The sequence below is a fragment of the Micromys minutus genome (assembly GCF_963924665.1).
Source record: "Micromys minutus genome assembly, chromosome: 6".
Taxonomy (NCBI): domain Eukaryota; kingdom Metazoa; phylum Chordata; class Mammalia; order Rodentia; family Muridae; genus Micromys; species Micromys minutus.
Window position 1 is genome coordinate 18,131,438 of NC_137975.1, and position 20,244 is coordinate 18,151,681.

The window sequence follows — 20,244 nt, forward strand, 5'->3', positions numbered from 1 at the left end:
TGCACACTGAAAAGGCAGGGTCTTATGTAGGGTTGATACATTACTATTGAAATGGAGGAGCTGAGATTTAAACTCTGAAAGCCAGACAAGACACTGGTATCCATTTACAGGGATCATCATGGTTCTCACTTTCTATGCCATTACATCTGTGTGGACATGGTCTCAATATCAAAACCGCCAAGGTCCCCAAAGAAATGACAACCCACACAACAGCTCCTATAAGCTATCTCACAGCTGGACAATCGGGCAGCTGACAACTACAGCATGAATGGCACAATGCTGCTGGGGGATCTGCCCAGGGACTCAGGCAGAATATGATAAAAACATTATCTTACATCAAATGTTGTAGAAAGTCATTTATCTGCGTGCTGGCCCCGGGGGCTAGATTTAGCTCTCAAAACTTAATGGGATAAAAACAACTATTTACAGTTTATGACTATGCTCTAGATGGCTTCTAGACTCACCCCAGGCTTATTGATCTATAAAGGGCATCTGCCAAGGGGTATTGGTAATGGCTATGGATCTGAAAGGTCTTCTTGTTGAAGTACAAGCTGAGAAAAGGGCAGTATCAGAGAAGGACATATTCATAGCTCTATTCCTCTACACCGACAGACTGCAATGCACAGAGAGCATGTATTATTTAAAACTATTTGTGTATTCAAATCAGGGGCATGCTTTATTTTGGCATCAGATTCTTTTCCTAATTATGTTTTCATAGGCCCCAGTTTAAATTAATTTTCACTCTGGATCATGCAGCAGGTAGGAGGTGAGAAAACTCTAGGTCAAGATAGGAAATTTGCCAAAGACAGTGCAAGGTGGGCTCTGACTAACTACTGTGGTTTCAGTGAGGGTTTATTCTTTGTATCAGTGTTACTGTTAGTGCTAGTATTAGAGTTGTGTGTGGGCATGTGGGCACATGCATGTGCATGCATTTACACTCATGTGCACAAGTATCATTTATAGAGGCCAGATACCAACCTCAGAAGCTCAAGTGCCCTTTCTCTCAGGTGCTGGCCACCTCTTTATTTTTATAACAGAATTGTCCCAGAGTTCACTCACTAGGCTAGGCTGTGTGGCCAGCTGTCTTGACCTTCCCAGTGTTGGAATTACAGGTGCATGCTAACATGCCTGGTGTTTTATGTGGCTTATGGGAATTGAATTCTGGTCTTTGAGCAATTTACTGACTGAACTACCTTTAAAGTCTCAAGTGTTAACATTTTCATCTTCTAAGGATGTATCTTTAACCCATGACCATCATAGGACTCAAGAGCTGCTTGATATCAGATGGCAGTATGCAGCTATTAAATACCATTGCCTTCATCATGACTAACTTGAACTATCAGAAAGGCAGGAGGAAATGAATTGGCAAAAGTCAGAAGAGGCAAAAGTGAGACTCCAACGCATTCCAAAAGATAGACATGTGTAATTTCACAATTGAACTCTATATTTAGGGAACTCCTCATCTGGAATTCTGTACATCCTTCCTCTCTGAGTGACTCTAACACTATGGGCTTCTGAAGTAAACAGCATTTTTTATACCAAAATCAACTCAAGGTCTAGGAATAATGATTTGCCATGAAAGTGTGAGGGACGAAAAGGGAGAGGCAGAGGAAGAGGGGAAGATACTAAAAGACCACGATTCTGGGATGGAAAATGAATGAGCTGATATGTATGGATATTTCATGTCTTAGAAAACTTAGCAAAAGGAAGGCGAATGTGCAGGCTGCTTCTTTGCATCAAAACAGCATTTAGAGTGGAATCATTCAATTAAGGATGCTGAAATTATTACATTTTGCAGGACTTAATAAGATGATAACCATTTGTGTAATTATGGTAGTATTTTCTGCTATTTCATCTCTGAAGTCCCGTCTTAATGGGATTGTATTTGATGATTTTTTTATTAGCAGATGTGATTTTCTTCAGAAGAGGTGACACTTGGGAGAAGAGAATCATATCATTTTTATTAACACACGTGCATTAAAATGGCCATTGCCCTCCCATGTCCCAGGGGGGCGTGTCATCCCCTTAGCTTTGTGAATAATTTTTATTTTTGTCTTCAGGTGTTCAATAAGAGCCTGGAGCTGTCTTTCTTTAAGACTGCTACTCAGAAAATAATCTCCATTGATAGGAAGGGACAACTTGAAGCAGAAAGCAAGCAGAGCACACCCAGGCTAATTTTTCTAGGGGAGGCATTTCCTATCCTTCATTTAAACACATAAAACCATTTCAAGCACCAAGTTACATAGCCTCTGGTTTAAATTACACACACACACACAAATTAGAGCTAAATAGCTTACAAGTGATGGTAGATGTGGGAACACAAGCCTTTAATTAAAGTTCTATATATGGAAAGGGATTTATTTTGGCGAAGTATTGCTGGTACCTTTACACATTTTACCTTAACTATACTAAAAAAGGAATGTGGAGTTACTGTTGAGCTAAGTAGTTTGTGCCATAAAGAGATTAAAGGTATATGGAAACAATCTTTCTACTATGATTAGTAGTGATCCTTAGTTTAAATTGTCAGCTTGACACAACCTAGAATCATCTGGAAGGAGAGAGTCTCTGTGTGGGATTATTAACATGGGATTAGCCCGTGGCACTTGTCTTAATGAAGATAACTTATACAGGAAGATGCAGTCCACTGTGGGCAGTAACATTCCCTGGGCTGGGAGTACTGAGCTGTATAAGAGTGGAGAAATTAAGCTGAGCTCAAGCAGACAATCAAGAAAGCACACATGCATTCATTTATCTTGACCCTTGCCCACGGATATGATATGTCTAGCTATCTGAAGATTCTGCCTTGACTTCCCTCCAAAATAGTGGCTTATAACCAAGAATTGTGAGCTATAATAAGCCTGTTCTGCACTAAGTTGCTTTTTAATCAGGGTATTTTATCGCAGCAACAGAAAGAAAATAAAAACAACAACTAAACATTAGGGATGTTAAAAATGCCTTGGGCTCTTGGGAACAAATGTAATTTGATTGTTTGAAGACCTAAGCCTGGTGGTGGCACATTGAAGGTTTGAGAGAAGCACTTTTAGGGGTAAGGTTATAGGTCAGGTGTGGATATGTAGTTTGTTTGCCTCACATGCATGTGTGCATGTGTGTGTGTGTGTGTGTGTGTGTGTGTGTGTGTGTGTATTCCCAGATTCAACACCAAGTACTGCCAGACAGAAAGAAGAAAACCCTTGACTTAGCGTTACCTTGACAATGAAGTAGCGTTTGCATTCATGATGATGCTGTGACATCAATGGTGTTATCCATCACTGTTGTTTCCAACTAAACAACTACTGTAAGGACATTTCTTTGCAACATAACTTTTAAATAAGCAGACAGCAAATTTACCCTGAGCCCCTGGGATGGAGAATTTCCTTAAACTCTGAATTTGAAAAGGTTCAAGGGTATTCACAATAATGAGCAATGGTATTAAGAATGCATTTTGTTTTGCATCTAATCTGCTACCTGAGATGATAATGCATGATAAATATCCTTTCTCTGCTGTTTCTTACTATCTCAAAGGACACAAAAGCACAGTCCTTCCTGAACTCAGTAATCTTAGCCCAATTCACAAAAGTGAGGAAACAAATAACAACATTACAGTTTTTCAAAAGGAGCTGGGGTGATGGCTCAGCGGGCCAGAGTGCTCGTTCTGTGGGTGTACTGACCAGAGATCAGATTCGCAGAACCCACAAACACGCGGACATGGCAGGGTGAACTTGCAAACCTGGTGTGTCCAAGACAGAATAGGAGGCAGAGACAGAAAAATTCCCAGAAGCCCACACGCCAGCTAGCCTAGACTACATAGCAGCAAACAAGAGACCCTGCCTAAAACAAGATGGAAACTGTGGTCGCACCTAGGAATACACACAGACACATTCACAGCTGGTCATCTATCCAGGTTAATGATACTCTGTTATATTGAAAAGCCTTCTCAGCGTGACTGATTTTCTCTCTCAGTTAAGGAGAAACATTAGCATATCTCTATTGATTGTGTAAACTTGGGTTGGTTAGGTAATCTGTGTACTTCACAGGAAATATTAAGATTGTTTCTTGAAGATAAACTGGGAAGAGCAGAGGTTCCTTCTCTTACCCTGTGAAAGACTTCAGATGAGGGAGGAAAAGTATGTTAAATTACCTTAGCATTAGGCAGTAATAAGAAAGCAGAAATGAAATTGTGAAAGCCCAACATAGGCACTTTTTTTGTTTTGTTTTGGTTTTGGTCCTTTTGTACAGTGAAGATATACCCTAAGCTGTCAGAGCCATATTAAACGGTACATAGTTAAATGGAGTGCCTGTGATAAGGGGTTCCACTGGGCTATCCACGCCTTCCATCAGTAGGATTGAATTTCCAGCATATTGCTCGCTTCTCCACACTCCTTCTCCCCCTTTCCTTTCAGTGACACTACAAGGGCAGCTTCAGATACGCTTATAATTTGTGGTTTTATAATGCAAGGGACATCTATATTTTCAAAGAGGTATGATGTCATATAAGCCAAGAGTTAAAATGGGGGGAAAGAGAAAAAAAACCTGCAACAAACAGAGTCAGCTTGAAAAAAAGACCTTAGAGCTCTTTGGATTGCAGACCTATCTGAGGAGAAACATTTCTGGTGTGTGTTTGTCTTAGTTGTGCTTCAGAAACTTGCAAACACCAATCAAGATTGTTGTTAGAGCCTGTTCCCTTCAAACGCTCAACTTCCCCATAAATGCTGTCACTTTTCATTTCAAATTGTCCTTCAGAAAAAAAATGTTAGTATATCTTATATTTCTCATTCTCCTTATTAAGGTATGAATGTACCGAAAGGATACTTTTCTTTCTGTATATACATGTGCATATTTGTAGTAAGTTCTCATACATGTGTGCAGCCAGAGCTCAATGTCATGTGTCTTTCTCAAGTGCTTTCCAGTTCATGGTGCAGCTGTTGGGTGTAGGTGTGTACATGCACACATGATTGTATATTCATGCAAGACAGATAATGATGTCGGATGTCTTTCTTAGTTACTCTCCCATTTACTGATTGAGAGAAGGTGTCTTGGTGAAGCTGGTGCTCACTGAAGGAGGTAGATGTGGTGACAAGGCTGGAGAGAGCCTCCTGCCTTGCCTCCCCAGAGCCTCAGTTTTTGTAGGCATTTTCATTTCTCCAATCCCATTTCTCTTTTGTTGCTATTGATACTAGAATCCTCATCAAAATGAAATTCTAGCACTGGGTATCAGTCTAAGATGATATTGGTAGCAGCACTTTCTGGCAATGTACAGCGATGATAGCGTTGTCTGAAAATAGACCCAATGAGAAGAGTATTCCCAGAGGGAACCACTACCCCCCCCCCCCACACACAAGCAGTTGTCACCTGTGTTTCTCCTTTAAAAAAAATTCTCTCTTGTTAGGCTCAGTAGCTAAAATGCTTGCCATCAAAGGGTGAGGACCTGAGTTTAGGTGCCCAGTTTCCATATAAAGATGAGCATAATATGGTATGTCTGTAACCACGGTGAGATGGGGTGGGGCATGGAGACAGGAGAACCATGGAACTGTGTAGGGCAGCTAGTTTGCTCTATACAGCCATGGACAGGAGATCCCGTCTCAAACATGCTGGACAGGAGGACTGCCAGTGCAGGCTGTGCTCTGACCTCCATACAGGTGTTAGCATGAGAGGCATTGCTATTCACACATAAATGTCCATAGAGAAAATGGGCAGGGGGGATGGGAGAAAGGAGAATGAAGAGAGGGGAGGAAAGAGTGAGAAATAGAGAGGTAGAAAAGAAGAGATTTATATAAAACATCGTGTACATATTAGAAACACAGTCACCATCATTGCCACCATCACACCAGAACATCCAGCATCAAGCGTTTTCTAGCCAGCATGGAAAAGTGCTTACCAAGGATTCTCTTGGTTTTTCCATATCGATGTTGGTTTTGATGTTTTTCTTTTGACTTCCTTGAGTGCTCACAGAGCCGCTGGCGAAACAGGAGCCCTGGGAGGTGCCCTCTAACACACTCCTGCAGGAAACACCCTTTGATCCACTTTCTGTCTGTAGAGCGGCTCTCTTATCAACTCTGCAGGTAGGAAGCGATTCCTCTGATAAATTACACTGGCCGTTTTCAATCACGCGCCTCTTCCAGCCCTTTCATGTTTAAGGTAGCCTCAGTGCGGTTCTTTGTCTTTAAGCCTTTCAGTGGTAAGTATTGCTCTCTAACCTTGAGCAAAAGTATCTTCAAATATTTTACTACAGTGTCAATTTAGATTTGCAAGAATAATACACTATTACACTGTTTATTAAAATGTGAGCACATACAAACAGGTCTGTGTGCATTGTTGCATGTTTGCATGCGTGAGTGTGTGTGTGTGTGTGTGTGTGTGTGTGTGTGTGTATGTGTGTGTAGTATAGGATGTCTTCCTGTGTATTATTCTTTAGGTGTTTGTAACACAGAATATTTCATTTGCCTGCAAATTCCAAGTAGGCTATGATGGCAGGCCAGAGAAGACCAAGGCTTTGTCTTTCTCTATGGCCTCTGCAATAGGATTAAAAGTCTGCTTGGCTTTTGTTTATGTGCGTTTTGAAGACAGAGTTTAGGTCTTCATGTTTGCGAGGCAAGCACATTACACATTACTGACTGAGCCATCTCCCCATAGCCTCTATTTTATTTTTATAATTGCTTTTGGGAGGGACAGAATATAAAACGCCAAAGGGTGATTGCTAAATACATTTCTGGCTTAAGATCGGCAGGAAAAGTAATTACTTCTGGAAAGTTCTAAGTATACATTTGCTCAGTGCGATCAATGAAATCGGCATGCTTTCAAACGTGTGTGTAATTTTCTTCCATTTCATGCAATGTGGGTACATTCATGGTTCCTGGTGTGGGTTGAATTGTTATCAACCTGGATGTAACTCACTATTCTTTAATTTCAAAGACCATTGGCTTGGTTAAGAAAGGAACATGAGCTAAATTATCATTTTATTGCTAACTTTTATTTCACTGTTTAAATTATAGCTAATGTATAAGAGATTATATATTCTCCGCGTGTATGGAGACTATGCTTGGCTGGTATTTAATGACCAGGAAGTAAACAGTTCTCCTTGGGTTGGGAGAACTGGGAGACCCCTCTAGATTACCCTTCTTTGTTCACATGCATGTTACCTGTTTAGAAGTTCTGTCATGAAGGCATCTTTTGTTGGACACACAGCAGGCCTGGGTCTATTCCTCGGCTCTGACGTCATTTGGTTATAAATGTCTCGGGATGCTTTCAGACTCTCTGTGCTTTGCAAACGATCGTCTGGACTCTGGCCATCTGCCCCTTTGGTTCCCCTACTCAGGTCGTTTTCTTTCTTCGATTGTACTTCAGCTTTCTTCTTCTCTTTTTTCCTTTCAGATTTCAGTTTTGCATCTTTCTTTTCCACCTTACTCTTGGAAGCTTCCATTCTCCTGCTACTGAGAGCTGGAAGTCTGCTCTTTCGAAAACCAAACCAGCTGGTGAATGAAGGCCCTGCCCTGGGCTTCACTTCCACAGAGGCAGACTTTGTCTGTACTTGGCCCTTTTCCACATTCTCGTGAATGCACAACATGACCTTTTCTTCGATGGAGGGTGAGAGGGGGGCTTCTGGGCTCACGACACTAGTCCTAGTTGGAGAAGCATCTGGATGCCTTCCAGAAGTTTCTAGCTTAGATATCCCACTTGTTTCCAGAGTGCTTGGAGGCAGCATCCGCCCTGGAATTTGCAGGGATTGGGGGCAGTCTGATAGAGTAGATGGATTCCTATGGTGGTCACTGCTAGATTGGTCATGTACAGCTACCGCAGGACATTCTTTCTGAGTAGAGAACGGTTGGTCTTCCAGTCCTGGAACGAGGAGTCTATCTGGCCTTGTGGGCATCCTCAAAGGTAACTTGCTTGGGCTTCCGTGCTGGCTGCTAGAGCTTCCTGTGCTACAGAGAGAACCCTGCCTAGTAAAGGGGTTTCCCAGGGGCCTTCCAGCATTGGGCAGATTATCAGATGCTGAGACAGAGGAGGTCTTGCTTGGAGACCCTTCCATGGAGATGTTCTGTCTGGTGAGGGAATTGCCTCTCTCAGCAGTGTTTGTAATAATCTGAGTTCGAATCTTGCCTGGCCCTTCTGTTGGGGGTGTGGAAGGCTTCTCTCCCAAGTGGACGCTGAAGCTCTGACTCCGAGCTTTGGCTCCATTCATGCCTAGTGCAGGCTTTAGGTGTGGCTTGCTGGAGGAGAAGGATCTTTTTATGGCTCTGCTGTCTAGCCCGTCTCTTCCATCATCTCTGGAGAGACTGCTTTCCAATGCCTCTGGCATTGTTAACTCTAAGGCGAGTCCTCTAGTTAGACTGTTTGGACCTCTCAGACCCAGCAAGGCTGTGGTTCTCTTATCTGCCGAGGTCTCCAGACTTGCAGGGTCTTTGGAGTCCTCAGGATTAGACTTGTTCACTGTCACAGAACTTCGAGATGCTTCGTTCAAACTATCCTTTTCTTCTTTCCCTGGTCCTATGGTTTTCCTGAGCAACTGAGGAGACTTCATGAGAACTTTGAGTCCTACTGGGAGGCGAGTTTTCGGTCCTTTCTCGGGAGGGTTTTGACCACCTTGTGTGGTGCCCTGGTTTCTACAGGATGAGGAAGATGAGGATGGACTATTAACCTGAGGTGTCAAGGACTCATTTGCCCCTGAGAAGGAAGGCCTGTGGTGCATCACAGTGCTGTCACTCAACTGTCCTTTTCTCCCTGGAGACAGGCTTTTACAGGATGTCACCTCTAGCAGTTCACAGCTTGAAGGACCAGTCTTCGGTGTCTGTAAGTCTGTGTCCGTGTGGGTGGTTCCAAGGACTTGGTGAGGAGGAGGTTTGGGGATGCCTCGTTTTGAAGAGACTTTAGGAGGCCCTGGAGCCATCACAGCAAATGGGCTGGAGCCTGTGTGCTCAGGGTACTGGGTATGCACCACTGCTTGGGCTGAGGAAAGAGCTGGAGGAAAGGCAGACTTTCTGGAGGCCACAGATGGTTTCTTCTTCTGTATTTCTGACATACCTGGACTGGAAGTGACGAGAAGAGCAGAGGATCCTTTCAACAACGGGGACTTCAACCCTGTATGTACGGTGTCACCAAGGACCCTAGGTTCAGGTTTGTCAGGTGATGGCAGTGGCGGATAGTCATAATTGGGTCGGACCAGGAGGGAGACTGACCTCCCTGGAGGGGTTGGAGGGGAGGGAGACCTAATTCTTGTCTGTGGTTCAGAGCCACAGCCTTTGGCCTTCATGGGGGATTCACCATTGTCATTTCTTCCCATGAGATGCCGTGACTGGATCCCTGCAGTCTGGCTCTTGGGGCATTGAACCCAATTCTTCTTATTGGAAATTTTGGGGATATGAGGAGTCTGGGTGGGGTGTCTTGGAATGTGTGATTCTGGTTGTACATTACAGAAAGACCCAGGGTTCATTTCCTGTACACACTGTGAGAGTTTCCCCATAGGGGATGCTGGTATTTTTTCAAGAGTCACGAGACCACTGGAAGGGACTAGCATGGTAGGCATAGGGTCCACTAGTTTTGATTTCTGAGGTGAAGTCTTGCCTCTGGAAGGAATTTTTGTCAGACCTTGCTTTGTGTATACACTCATGTTTACCACAGATCTAGAATCACTCTGGCAGGCTACCCCTTGTGTCGGTTTGGCGAGCTTTGATCGTGGGGAATTCTGTGTTACTACAGTCCGAGAACTGAAGGAGTCATTTGGAGCTGTGAGAATACTGTTTTCATCTTTTGGAATGTCTTTCTCTGTCTCCTCTTCAGGTCTATTCAGAAAAGGATACTCTCTTGCAGTAGCTCCTGGCTGTAAATGAGTAATTCCCTGAGGTGAAAGTTCAGTGAGTTCTTCTGAGGGCCCAGCAGGGGCTGAGCTGATGGAAATTTCATCCCTGGTTACAGTGACAACTCCAGTCTCGTGGGAGCTGAATTCCACTGGCTCTCCGTTTTCTGCATCGAATATGACTGTGACACATTCTTCTGAAGAGGTCCTCTTGACAACCCTTTTCTGCTTGACGAGGGTGAATGACTTTGAGTTGGTCTCTAAGTGGGTGGGATATTCTTCTTCCCCCATAGCATGCACGCTACATCCAGACTTTCCAAATCCCACCTCGAGGTTCTCCATGGACTTGTCCGTGTCACCAGTCAAGGACAGGTCGGAAGGACTTGTCCCATCACCGCTCTCTATGTGCAACTCATTCAGGGTTTCGTTGTCATCTGTATCTGAAAGCTGAAGGTTCAGAGGCACATGGCCATGACCTTGGCTGTGTGGGTCCCTGTCCCTTTGCACCCAGGGCAGGTGAATGTTGGGGCATAGCTTCCTCTCCAAGGGGCAGTGGCTAGAACAACGAGCTAGCCTTTCAGGCATTTCTCTGATATAAACTGAGGCTGTACCTTCTGCAGAGTATTTTCTATGTGGCTCCCAGTTAAACAGACTGTCTGAAACACTGTGGGCCAGGTTACTGCTCTGGATTCTGAAGCCCTGGCTTGGAGATGTTAGTGGCAAGGCTGAGGACAGGGATTCTTCATGTGCATACTCATGAGAATTGGCATCATAGATGAAAGTCTGATGGAGATTCTGGCAGGGGATCCCTATGCCAGGTGATTGGCAGGGGGGATACTCCTTAAGGCTGCTGTTTTTAATTCCTGGCGAATAGATTCCTTCATTCGAGTTCATGCAATCTTTATAACCCCATTTGCTTATCACTGACGCTGGTGACTCAAGCAACACTTTCTGCCTCTGTAGCTTCTTCAGCCCTTCCAGAATGTGGCTTTCTTTGATACGGGTTGGAGGTAGTTCATCTGCAGGGCTGGCGAAGCCACTTGGGAGAGAAGAATCGATACTCAGTCTTTTATCCCAGATACGCGATGATTGCTACAAAAGAAAAATGTAGATATCAGACATGATTGAACCAAACAGATCTCAAATAAGCAAAGGAAAAGCCCTTCAGTAAATTTAATTTGTATAAGTGGGTGATAAGTATTCACATAAAAACAGTTTGCACAATGCTAACTACGCAGTAAACACGGACTCTGCCAGGCCCTGTGTTAAGTGGCATGGTGAAATAGAGAAATGAAATATAAAAATTATTCCTTAAAGGCAGAAACCCCAACTGGAGGGAGGAGCACAGCTAACTGTGTGTCAAGAAAATACATATGAGAGGTAGAAAATAGGCTGGCTATTGTAGAGGTTCATAGGGAAGACTATGGGTCAACATGGAGATAGTAATGGGTATAAAGGAAAGTCATTTGAATTATTTTTTTTTAAACTTAACTATTCCTTGAAAGATGTATAAACTTACCTAGAGCTCTAGAAGATGAAAATGTCTTCCAGGTGGAAGAAGCAGAATGGTCAGAGATGCACGTCAAGAAGACATGCTCAAGTTTCACTTAGGGAACAGGCAGAGGACAATAGAGCTTCACTATAGAGAGTCAAGGTGTAGCAGAGGGAGGGGTGGAGAGAGGAAAGTAATTCAACCTGGCAGTCTAACAGTCGGTAGCTCTTTGTCTTCGTGAGTGTCTAGAAAAGGTTTCTGAAGGTATCATGTGCACCTGCATATATGTGCGTGCATATCTACATGAACAACTGGGCATTAGCAGTGGCATCCCTGTGGTAGCTACTCTTCCACTGAGGTCGGCAGCTCAGTTTCTTGCCCTTACATTTTCCCAATGCCAACCTTCAAAAAGTGGGTGGGACATGAAGGATGGATTCCTCATATTTGTTATTTTTTTAACAATATGGATAACGAGGAGCAGAAAAGCATAGCAGAGAAGTGACACACACCGAGGACCTGCTGGATGCCAGCCACTGGCATGCTGCCTTAACTGAATCTTTAGACCATTGTCCATTCCCTTTGCTGTGAGACTCTGCGGTCCAACAAGTACTCTCAGAGACAGGACATTTGGACAAGCCTTTAGACTCACAATTTTTCTTTTTTTCTGAAACTTACTACAAACCTGTGAAATGTATTTTCACCAATGTAGCTGCAGTGGGATACAAACGTGGCCTGCCAGCTCTGGAGTTTACTCTTACTCTGGGTGCTGTACTGCTCTAGTGAGCTTAAATTCTAGTCTCTTTTCTGTCTGTACTATCTGGTGTTAAACAAACCCCACAGGTTTTCTTGACAGTGTTTCTCCAATGGCATTTCAGAGTTTAAATAAGAAACTATCACATTGGAACAATGAGGGGCTAACCTACTTGAAATATTATTTTCTTTTTAATCATATGTATGTATATATGTATGTATTATGTATGTACGTATGTATTTGTGTATGGTTGTGTGCATACCAGTACAAATGCTCACAAAAGCTGAAAACATGTGTTAGCATCCTTAGAGCTGGAGATACAGGTGGTCATAGGCTGCATGATGTTGCTTATGGGAATCGGGGTCTTCTGCAAAAGCAGTATAAACATGTCTTCACTGAGACGTCTCTCCAGCCCTGCTCAGGATATATTCAAAATTACTAATGGTGACTGACTTTAGGAACAAATACAGCAGTTTCAGAGGACTGCTATTCCAGCTAGCTCCTGTTGAAATGTCTGAGTATGAACTAAAGGCAGACATTAAGAAGAACCAGAAGCTTCCAAAGACAGTGAAATATTTTGTAAGCTATGGACACTGGATTATATCTAAGCCATTTTCATGAAATTTACTCTTGCTATCTCCAGCACACGCATTCATTTGTCTTGATGTTCAATTATTTATTTTCTTCAGAAATCCCTCCAGTGTCTGAAGCTGCTGGGACAGATGTAATTTGCTGACACCACCCTTTTCCTCTTAGAGTTTTGTTCTTTAATTTTAGGGAATTGCATCATTCAAAGATTCTCTGGCAGTCAGAAGAATTCTCATTTCAAAGTCAGGGTACTCTAGATACAACAGAGAATGGGCTTCCTTGGTGTGGGTTTCTAACATTTCCCATGGTCTTGAGAGTCACACTGAACACAGAGATGGGAAGCCAGGAAAAAGAGCCCTCCAAGAGCTAAGGGGCAGATTTATTCAACTCTCAAAGGTAAACTCAGCTCCTGCCTATTCACCCCTCTTCTTCTTGTTCATAGCTAGTCCATGCTATATTTTAACATACCAATAGAGCTGTGAATTTTCTGATGAGAAAAGCCACATCTTTTCCCAAGTCTCCCATGGGAGCTTACATTGGTTGAGACAAGTGTGGGCCAATCTTGCAAGTTGGCCGGGGTGACAGAGGAGCATGAGAGGCTCATTGAGATAGAGCCGTAGAGGGTAATTTCCTATAACAGTTATGGCTTTTGTTCAAGGAAGCAGGACTGAAGTAGTTAGAAGGCCACACAGAAGTCTGTAGGAGGCCTCTGATAAGCCAGGGGCACAGCATTTCGTCCTCAGTACCTTTCTATCTCTTGCCAGGAAAATACATTTTATTTAAGGAATTGTTGGTGTTCATGGGAATAACTCAATGCCAACAGCAGGTATATGTAAGGATGACGCAACAAGGCCAGGATTACAGAACCATCAACAGCGAAGGTTCTAGAATTAACACCTGGTTTTACCATGCACTGCCATGTTCTTGGGATATATATTTAAATCTTCAGGACCTTGGTTTTCTTAGCTAAAAATTGGGGAGACTTGGAGCTGGAGAACAGCTTAGTTAGGAAAGAGTTTATGTGTAAACGTGAGGACCTGAGGTTGATACCCAGAACCCATTTTCAAAATGTCAAACATGAAGGCATGTGCTTAGAGTTCCAAGCTAGGTGAGATAGAGCCATGCAGATCCGTGGGTCTTGCTGCAGACAAGCTGAACTGTTAAATTCCAGGCACAGTGAGAAACTGCGTCAAAAGAACTTGGTAGATAGTATCAAAGAAATAATAACTGAGGTTCACTTCTGGCCTCTGTGTGTGTGTGAGTACACACACACACACACACACACACACACACACATTCACACACAGAGAGACACAAACATCTGCACATATGTGTACTTAGAATGCATACATGACTCTATACAAAGATGAGAAAAACAGGACCTTAAATATGTTACAAGTATTAAATGAGTCAATATTTGTACAGTACTTTTAAGAGTGGGCCACATATGGTAGTAACTGAATCTATTAGAACTAGATTTCCCTATTGAGAAAGGCTAGTAAATCTTTTATAGGCTTTCCTTTTTGTTTCTACAACAAATGATATTTAAAAAATAGTTGTGGGCTCAAAAAACTATTACTCACATATTTATTATTATAAAATTTAACAATGTGTTCCTGTTCAGAATCCTGTGATTTATTATGTAAGTCAATATTAAATAAACACCTGATGCCAGGCACAAGCTGCAGAAATAATGTAACTTTAAAATGTCTTGAGGGTCCAGATAAAGCTTGCTGTCACCCTGAGAACTAAAAATGTATTTTGTGAGCTGTCACAGGCTGTAAACTGTCACAGGTACACTGGATTATCACTGGATAGCCATCCAAGGAGAGTCCCTGAAGGGTCTTAAGAGTTTCTTTATTCTCTTGTACAAGGGAGAGACTGGCTTAGTATATTGAAGACTGTCCCAATTAGAAGAATGGCCACCAGTTAGTTTTTAGATGGACAGGTAGTATTCCCAGACAGTAAGGTTCTTGGCATGCAGCCATGAGGACCCAAATTTGATCCATTGAAGTGAAATTAAAAAGTTGGGCATACTAGTGAGTACTTTTTTTCCTAGTGAGTACTTTTAATTTTTTTCTAGTGAGTACTGTCCAGGCAAGATACAAATAGATTCTTGGGGCTTGCTGGACAGTCACCTAGCCTGCTCTGAGAGTTCTAGATCAATGAGAGATCTTGACTCAAAGCACACACACACACACACACACACAGACACACACACACACATATATATATGTGTGTGTGTGTATATGTATGTATGTATATATATATATATATATATATATATATATATATATATATATATATATAGAGAGAGAGAGAGAGAGAGAGAGAGACAGAGAGTGACAGAGAAAGAGAAAAAGATAGAGACAAAGAGAGACAGAGAAGAGGTAGAAGGCTCCCAGGGAGCAACCAAAGGTTATGCTTTGGCATATAGACAAACATGCATACACAGGCATGTACCTGTATACACATGTGCACCCCCCCCCACACACAAAAAAAAATGAAGAAAGCAAAAAATGTTCATTGGAGGGAAAGGGGAAAGCAGAAAGAAGATAAAGTGTTAGACAGGTGCACAACAGGGCTTAGCAGCAGGGTAGAGCACCAGTTGCTGTTTCAGAGAACTGAAGGTTGGCTTCTCAGGAAGGGTGCTTACCACCACCCATGACCCTCATTCTAAGGGATCTAATGTCCTCCTTTGACCTCTAATGAACCCGTAGTTAGCATACACTCCCACACTCATATACATAGAGAAAAGAAATCTTTAAAAAGATAAAGGAAAAAGAGAAGGGGCAAAAAAATTTCAGGAACACAGTGAGATAAGAAAAGCACCCTAACCATTGTCCTACTATTCTCTTGGCCGGGATCCTGGCAGACATTATTCTGAGCTCTGAACTATTCCTTATGGGAGCAATTTAGATAAATGCAGCCTGCTCTCTGCTTTGCATCAGGAGCCAGGGTCTATAGGAATAGCTTCAAAATGCGAGCTGGAAATTTTTTTCAGAGCTGCAGTTCAGCAGATGACAAAGCAGAGTCTATAAGTTCTGGGGTTTTCTTGGTTTCTAATGTACTGAAAACCATAAAGGAACTTCATCCAAATAGTAGACAAGTCGACTCTGAATACTCCGACTTGCAGTTTCCATCCTGCTGAACTTTGTTTTCCTATAACTTTGGGGGAACTGCTAAAGTAGCTATTTCAAAATACTTGGCTTGTTCCAATATGCTCAGAGGTCCCTGCAGCTTGGCAAGCTCTATAAAGATGAGGGGGTGGGGTCTTGCAGGAGTGATTGTCCCACACCCTGGAAAGGGGCTAGGCAGATAGCTTGGTCAGTAAAGTGCTTGCCATACAAGGATGAGAACCTGATATCAGATCCCCAGAACCTTCCTCCCGCCCCTCTCCAAAAGCTGGGTGTGCAGTTTCAGTGCTGAAGAGGCAGGGGTGTGAACCCTAGGGAAGGTTAAGTTCAAGATTCAAGCCAGAGACATTGTGCACCAAACCACATGGACAGGTCCTGAAGAACGACAGAAAAATCTGACTTTTAGATTCCAAAGGCACCAATTCCCACACATATGTGTGTTTACATGCACACACATGTATACATGTATATCCATATACACAAATAAAATAGAGCAATAAAATAAAACAGGAAGCAGAGAAGACATTCCTTGCACATAAGGAAGAACAGCTCCTCCTTTCATCAACCCCTGCTTGCAATATCCTGTCTGTTCTGTAGTTTTCTGATGTACAGCCCCATCATGTCTTATATTCTAAGAGCCCATAGCATTGATCAGTGGTGGCCTCCACGGTCAATGGGCAAACTGTCAGTGAATGTTCATTTCCTTACCGCCACCCACTCGGCCTCCATGACCGAATTCCAGCCAGCACAGGATTTTCTTCCTGTTCGCTCTGAAGCTGACTTGCCTGACAGGAGCCTTACCCTTTTCCCATTGAGCTTCCTGTCTTGCCACGTGTAGGAGGAGCCACTGGAGAACTCGCTGCAGGCACTTGACAGAGATAGCTCGCTGCCACTGCTGCAGCTGCTCCGAGGACAGAGGTGATCGGGGTTGACAACCCCGGAGAAAGAGTGTTTCAAGGCAGGGGTTCCTGATTTTGCATTCTGGAGGTGTTCCTGTAAAAACAGGACAGGGCTCAGCAAAGTATTGCCTTAAGAAGTAAGCACCCAATGATCTTAGAGTAAGTGGTTAGACGCTCAGGTTTGGGAACCACAGGGATCTTAGGCCGTGTGTGTTTGTGTGTGGCCTAGAACTCACCAAGGAGACAAGGCTTTCTGGAAAATGAGCTTCAGGGACCTTCCCACCACTGAGGTCACAGGCATATACCACAATGCCTAGCTTTTGTTATTTGTTTCTGGTTTTTAATGTGAGTTTTGAAGTCCAACATCAAGTTTGGGAGGCAAGCACTTTAAGTACTGAGCCAAGTCCTGTCCCATGCTCTGCTCCCCAGCCACTTTAGCTCTGCTTCACACTGTGTGGTCTCAGGAGGAATTTTTTCTTCAGCGTTGCTAGCTATATTTTCCCTTGTAAGTAAATTGCAACAGTAAGGTCAGGCATAAACGGCTAGCACAAGAGTGGTGTGCGGTTCTAGAAATGAAGGATATACTTAGTGTCTGATCTACAGAGGGCCTTCAGCTTATATCAAGGTACCATCGTTATCACAACAGTGGTTTCTCATTTTATCCAGCCATACTGCAAAACACCAAATCAATATCAAAGTAAGACCCGGGCACAGAGACTATACCTGATGGGAGAATGTTTTACTACCATATATGAGATTCAGAGTTCAATCTCCAGCTCTGCAGAGCAAAATGAAACAAGAATAACACATGGATGGAAGAAGACACATTCTTGGCTATATTCAAGAGCGTTGGCATTTGACTTTAGTTTAATGGACAAACCAGGTTCTACACTGCTACAAATTTCACATCCTTGTGCTTACTTTTCCCAATGGCCCCATTTGTAGAGTGGGCAATATCATTTCTAAGTTCCCTTCTAGAGGGAAGGTTATTCTGTGTGAGCTGTCATATGCACACCAGTCTATCTGTGCATACTTGCAAGGTACCATGTGCCACAAGAAGGCACAAAGCTCAGCCATCATGTATCTCCATCAGAGGACTTCTCATGTCTAGCTGGCTGTGTGGATGCCAACACTCTACGTACCTCATGGCTACGGACCTCACATAGAAGGCTAAGGTGGTTCGAATTCAGGAGGCCCACATAAACCACAGGCAACAGATAAAGTGGTAAACGCCCACATGCATCTAGACAGCCACCTTGCAGGTGTAACAGATGAATCCCTGCAGACTGGACAGGCCAAATTAATTTAGCATTCCGATCTATAGAGTAGGAGCTCTCCATTACTGCCTAATTCTAGCCTATCTTTAGAAAGCCTTGTCTCTGAAACTCTCCAGTCGGGAGCCATCAGTCTTGGTGTCACTTGCAGAGGTGTGAAGCCTCTTACTTATGCAATTTATTGACATTTTATGGGTGCCATTAGTACCTGAGTACTTATCACTGTCCTGCAAATGCAATTCTGAAAGATGATGAGAAGCACCCCAGCAGCTCCCCCAACCCCACCCCGGCAGGCAGCCATGATGGGATAGTACTTGTGGTAAACCTTAAACCCTCACAGAGTACAGAGGGCACATTTAATTTTCTTGCCAATCAATAACTATAACACTCAATCATTTCATCTGCCTTACTATAGATACTTTATTTTTGCTGCACAGTGATCTCTTTAAGTGATCATTACAAAAATGCCAAGAATTTTTTCATATCCTATGTCTCCCTGCTGAAATTTTGGACTAAGAATCATGACAGGAGAAACTTGTCTCAAGATCCAGTTTTCAGCACTATCTATCCTTATATGGTGTGTGTGGAGGGGGAACTTCACATCCAAACTACAACACCAAGGATGATTTTGAACTTCTGATCTTTTCACCTCTAGTTCCTCAGGCTTAATGGCATGCACTACCAGGCTCAGTTTATATGGTGTTGGTGATGGAACCCAGGGCTTTGTGTATTTGTACTCTACCAACTAAATTGCATCCTTTTATTCCTCTATGGCTCCATTTTGTAAGATAACCTGGTATCTATCGATGCCTCTGATAGTGTAGACATGTAGAATTCATCCCTATATAAACTTCCAGAAACATCCCATTAGCTTCTACTTGTACGTTAACACTATAAAGGGTCTCTAGCCTAGTCCTTTATGTTTTGTTATAAGATTTATCTGGTGGCACTTTTTAATTAGAACAGCTTTTTCTCTGATAGATTTCATCCTCTATCTAGGAAGCAACTGTGCCTGCATCTTGCCATGTGACCTAGAATTAAACACCTCCCGTGGTTTTCCATTCTCTGCATGGGTTCTGTCGACTTTATCTTCTTCTCCCATGATACTAGAGTTTAGATGTGATTCCTTTGGTCTTGTCCATCTATCCCCACCCACCCTGTCTAGCAAAGCCACATCTGTTTGTACAGCTCTCAACTCAATGCCTAGGCCTGAGAAAGTAGAAGCCTTCTTGCTCAGGCATTACCTATGTGCATATGCCCACTAGGGGAAGGACGAAAGTGACAAGAAACTAGAATGTTGAAGATGGGTAGACTTGAGAAAGAACTGCTGGCTCTCCTAAGAGGTTCTGCCAGATCCTGACCAATACAGATGCAGATGCTTGAAGCCAATCAGCAAATTAATCACAGGAACCCCAGTGGAGAAGTTAGGAAAAGGACTGAAGGAGATGAAGGGGCCTTATCTGTCATAAGTAGGAGAGGAGGTGCTTGGTTAGGGTGGTGAATTGGGAGTGGGTGGGTGGGGGAGCACCCTCATAGAAGCAGGGTAAGGGTGGAATAGAACAGAAGGGTTGCACAGAGGAAACAGGAAAAGGGATAATATTTGAAATATAAATAACTAAAATATTCAATTAAAAAAAACAAAACAAAACTAAAAGAACAAGTGGCTTTCCTTTGGTGTTGACCTTGAATGCCAAGAGAGATACTGTAAAGATACCTGAGGAAGATGGGGAAAGTCATCCTATGCAATGGGAGAGATTAAGCAAAGAGGTGAATTAAGGCACACTCTTTATGTGCATGCAAACCATGCATCTCGTACAATTGCAGGTTCTGATCTAGTACTTCCAGCATAGCACTTCCAATGTGTGCAATAAAATCTATAAGAACCGGAATTTGCCCTCTTCTTATAGAACTGAAGAATCTCTCCCTTCAGGGCTCCATCATACTATCTGTGCTATGGTGCCATAACTTTCTTAATGCTCTGGAAATGGAAAGGAGTGAAGGATCTCTCTTCATGGTCTAGCGTGATGCACACAGACTGTCTCTTCTAATGTTCTCCAATCTCAGGCCTACAAGTGTGAGCATACACCTCTCCTACTGAAGTTCTTCTGAAAGGTCTGTTTTATTTCTAGGGACCTGCTTTCATCCCTAGCAGTGCTTAGGTGGGGAGACCACAGAATATAAGTGTGGGCTGTTTAGAGAGGGTTCTCCACTAAAGGGTGGTAAAGCCAGTCCTCCATTTGGAAAACTCTAACCTTGCCCTTACTTAATTGAAAAGGCATGCAGACTAGAATTCTACTGCCATGCTGTTCAGCT

General features: G+C 43.0%; 1 protein-coding gene across 1 annotated transcript in view; it reads right to left on the reverse strand.

Moving 5' to 3' along the window:
- NCKAP5 (NCK associated protein 5) overlaps positions 1 to 20,244 on the reverse strand; it is a gene marked incomplete at both ends in the record, with an annotated part of 755,695 nt that overhangs the window by 99,074 nt on the left and 636,377 nt on the right. Inside the window, 3 exons of the mRNA XM_080918408.1 lie at positions 5,876 to 6,053; positions 7,137 to 10,882; positions 16,560 to 16,751. Of these exons, the coding sequence (XP_080774534.1) occupies positions 5,876 to 6,053; positions 7,137 to 10,882; positions 16,560 to 16,751 (4,116 nt within the window). The remainder of the gene's footprint in view (positions 1 to 5,875; positions 6,054 to 7,136; positions 10,883 to 16,559; positions 16,752 to 20,244) is intronic.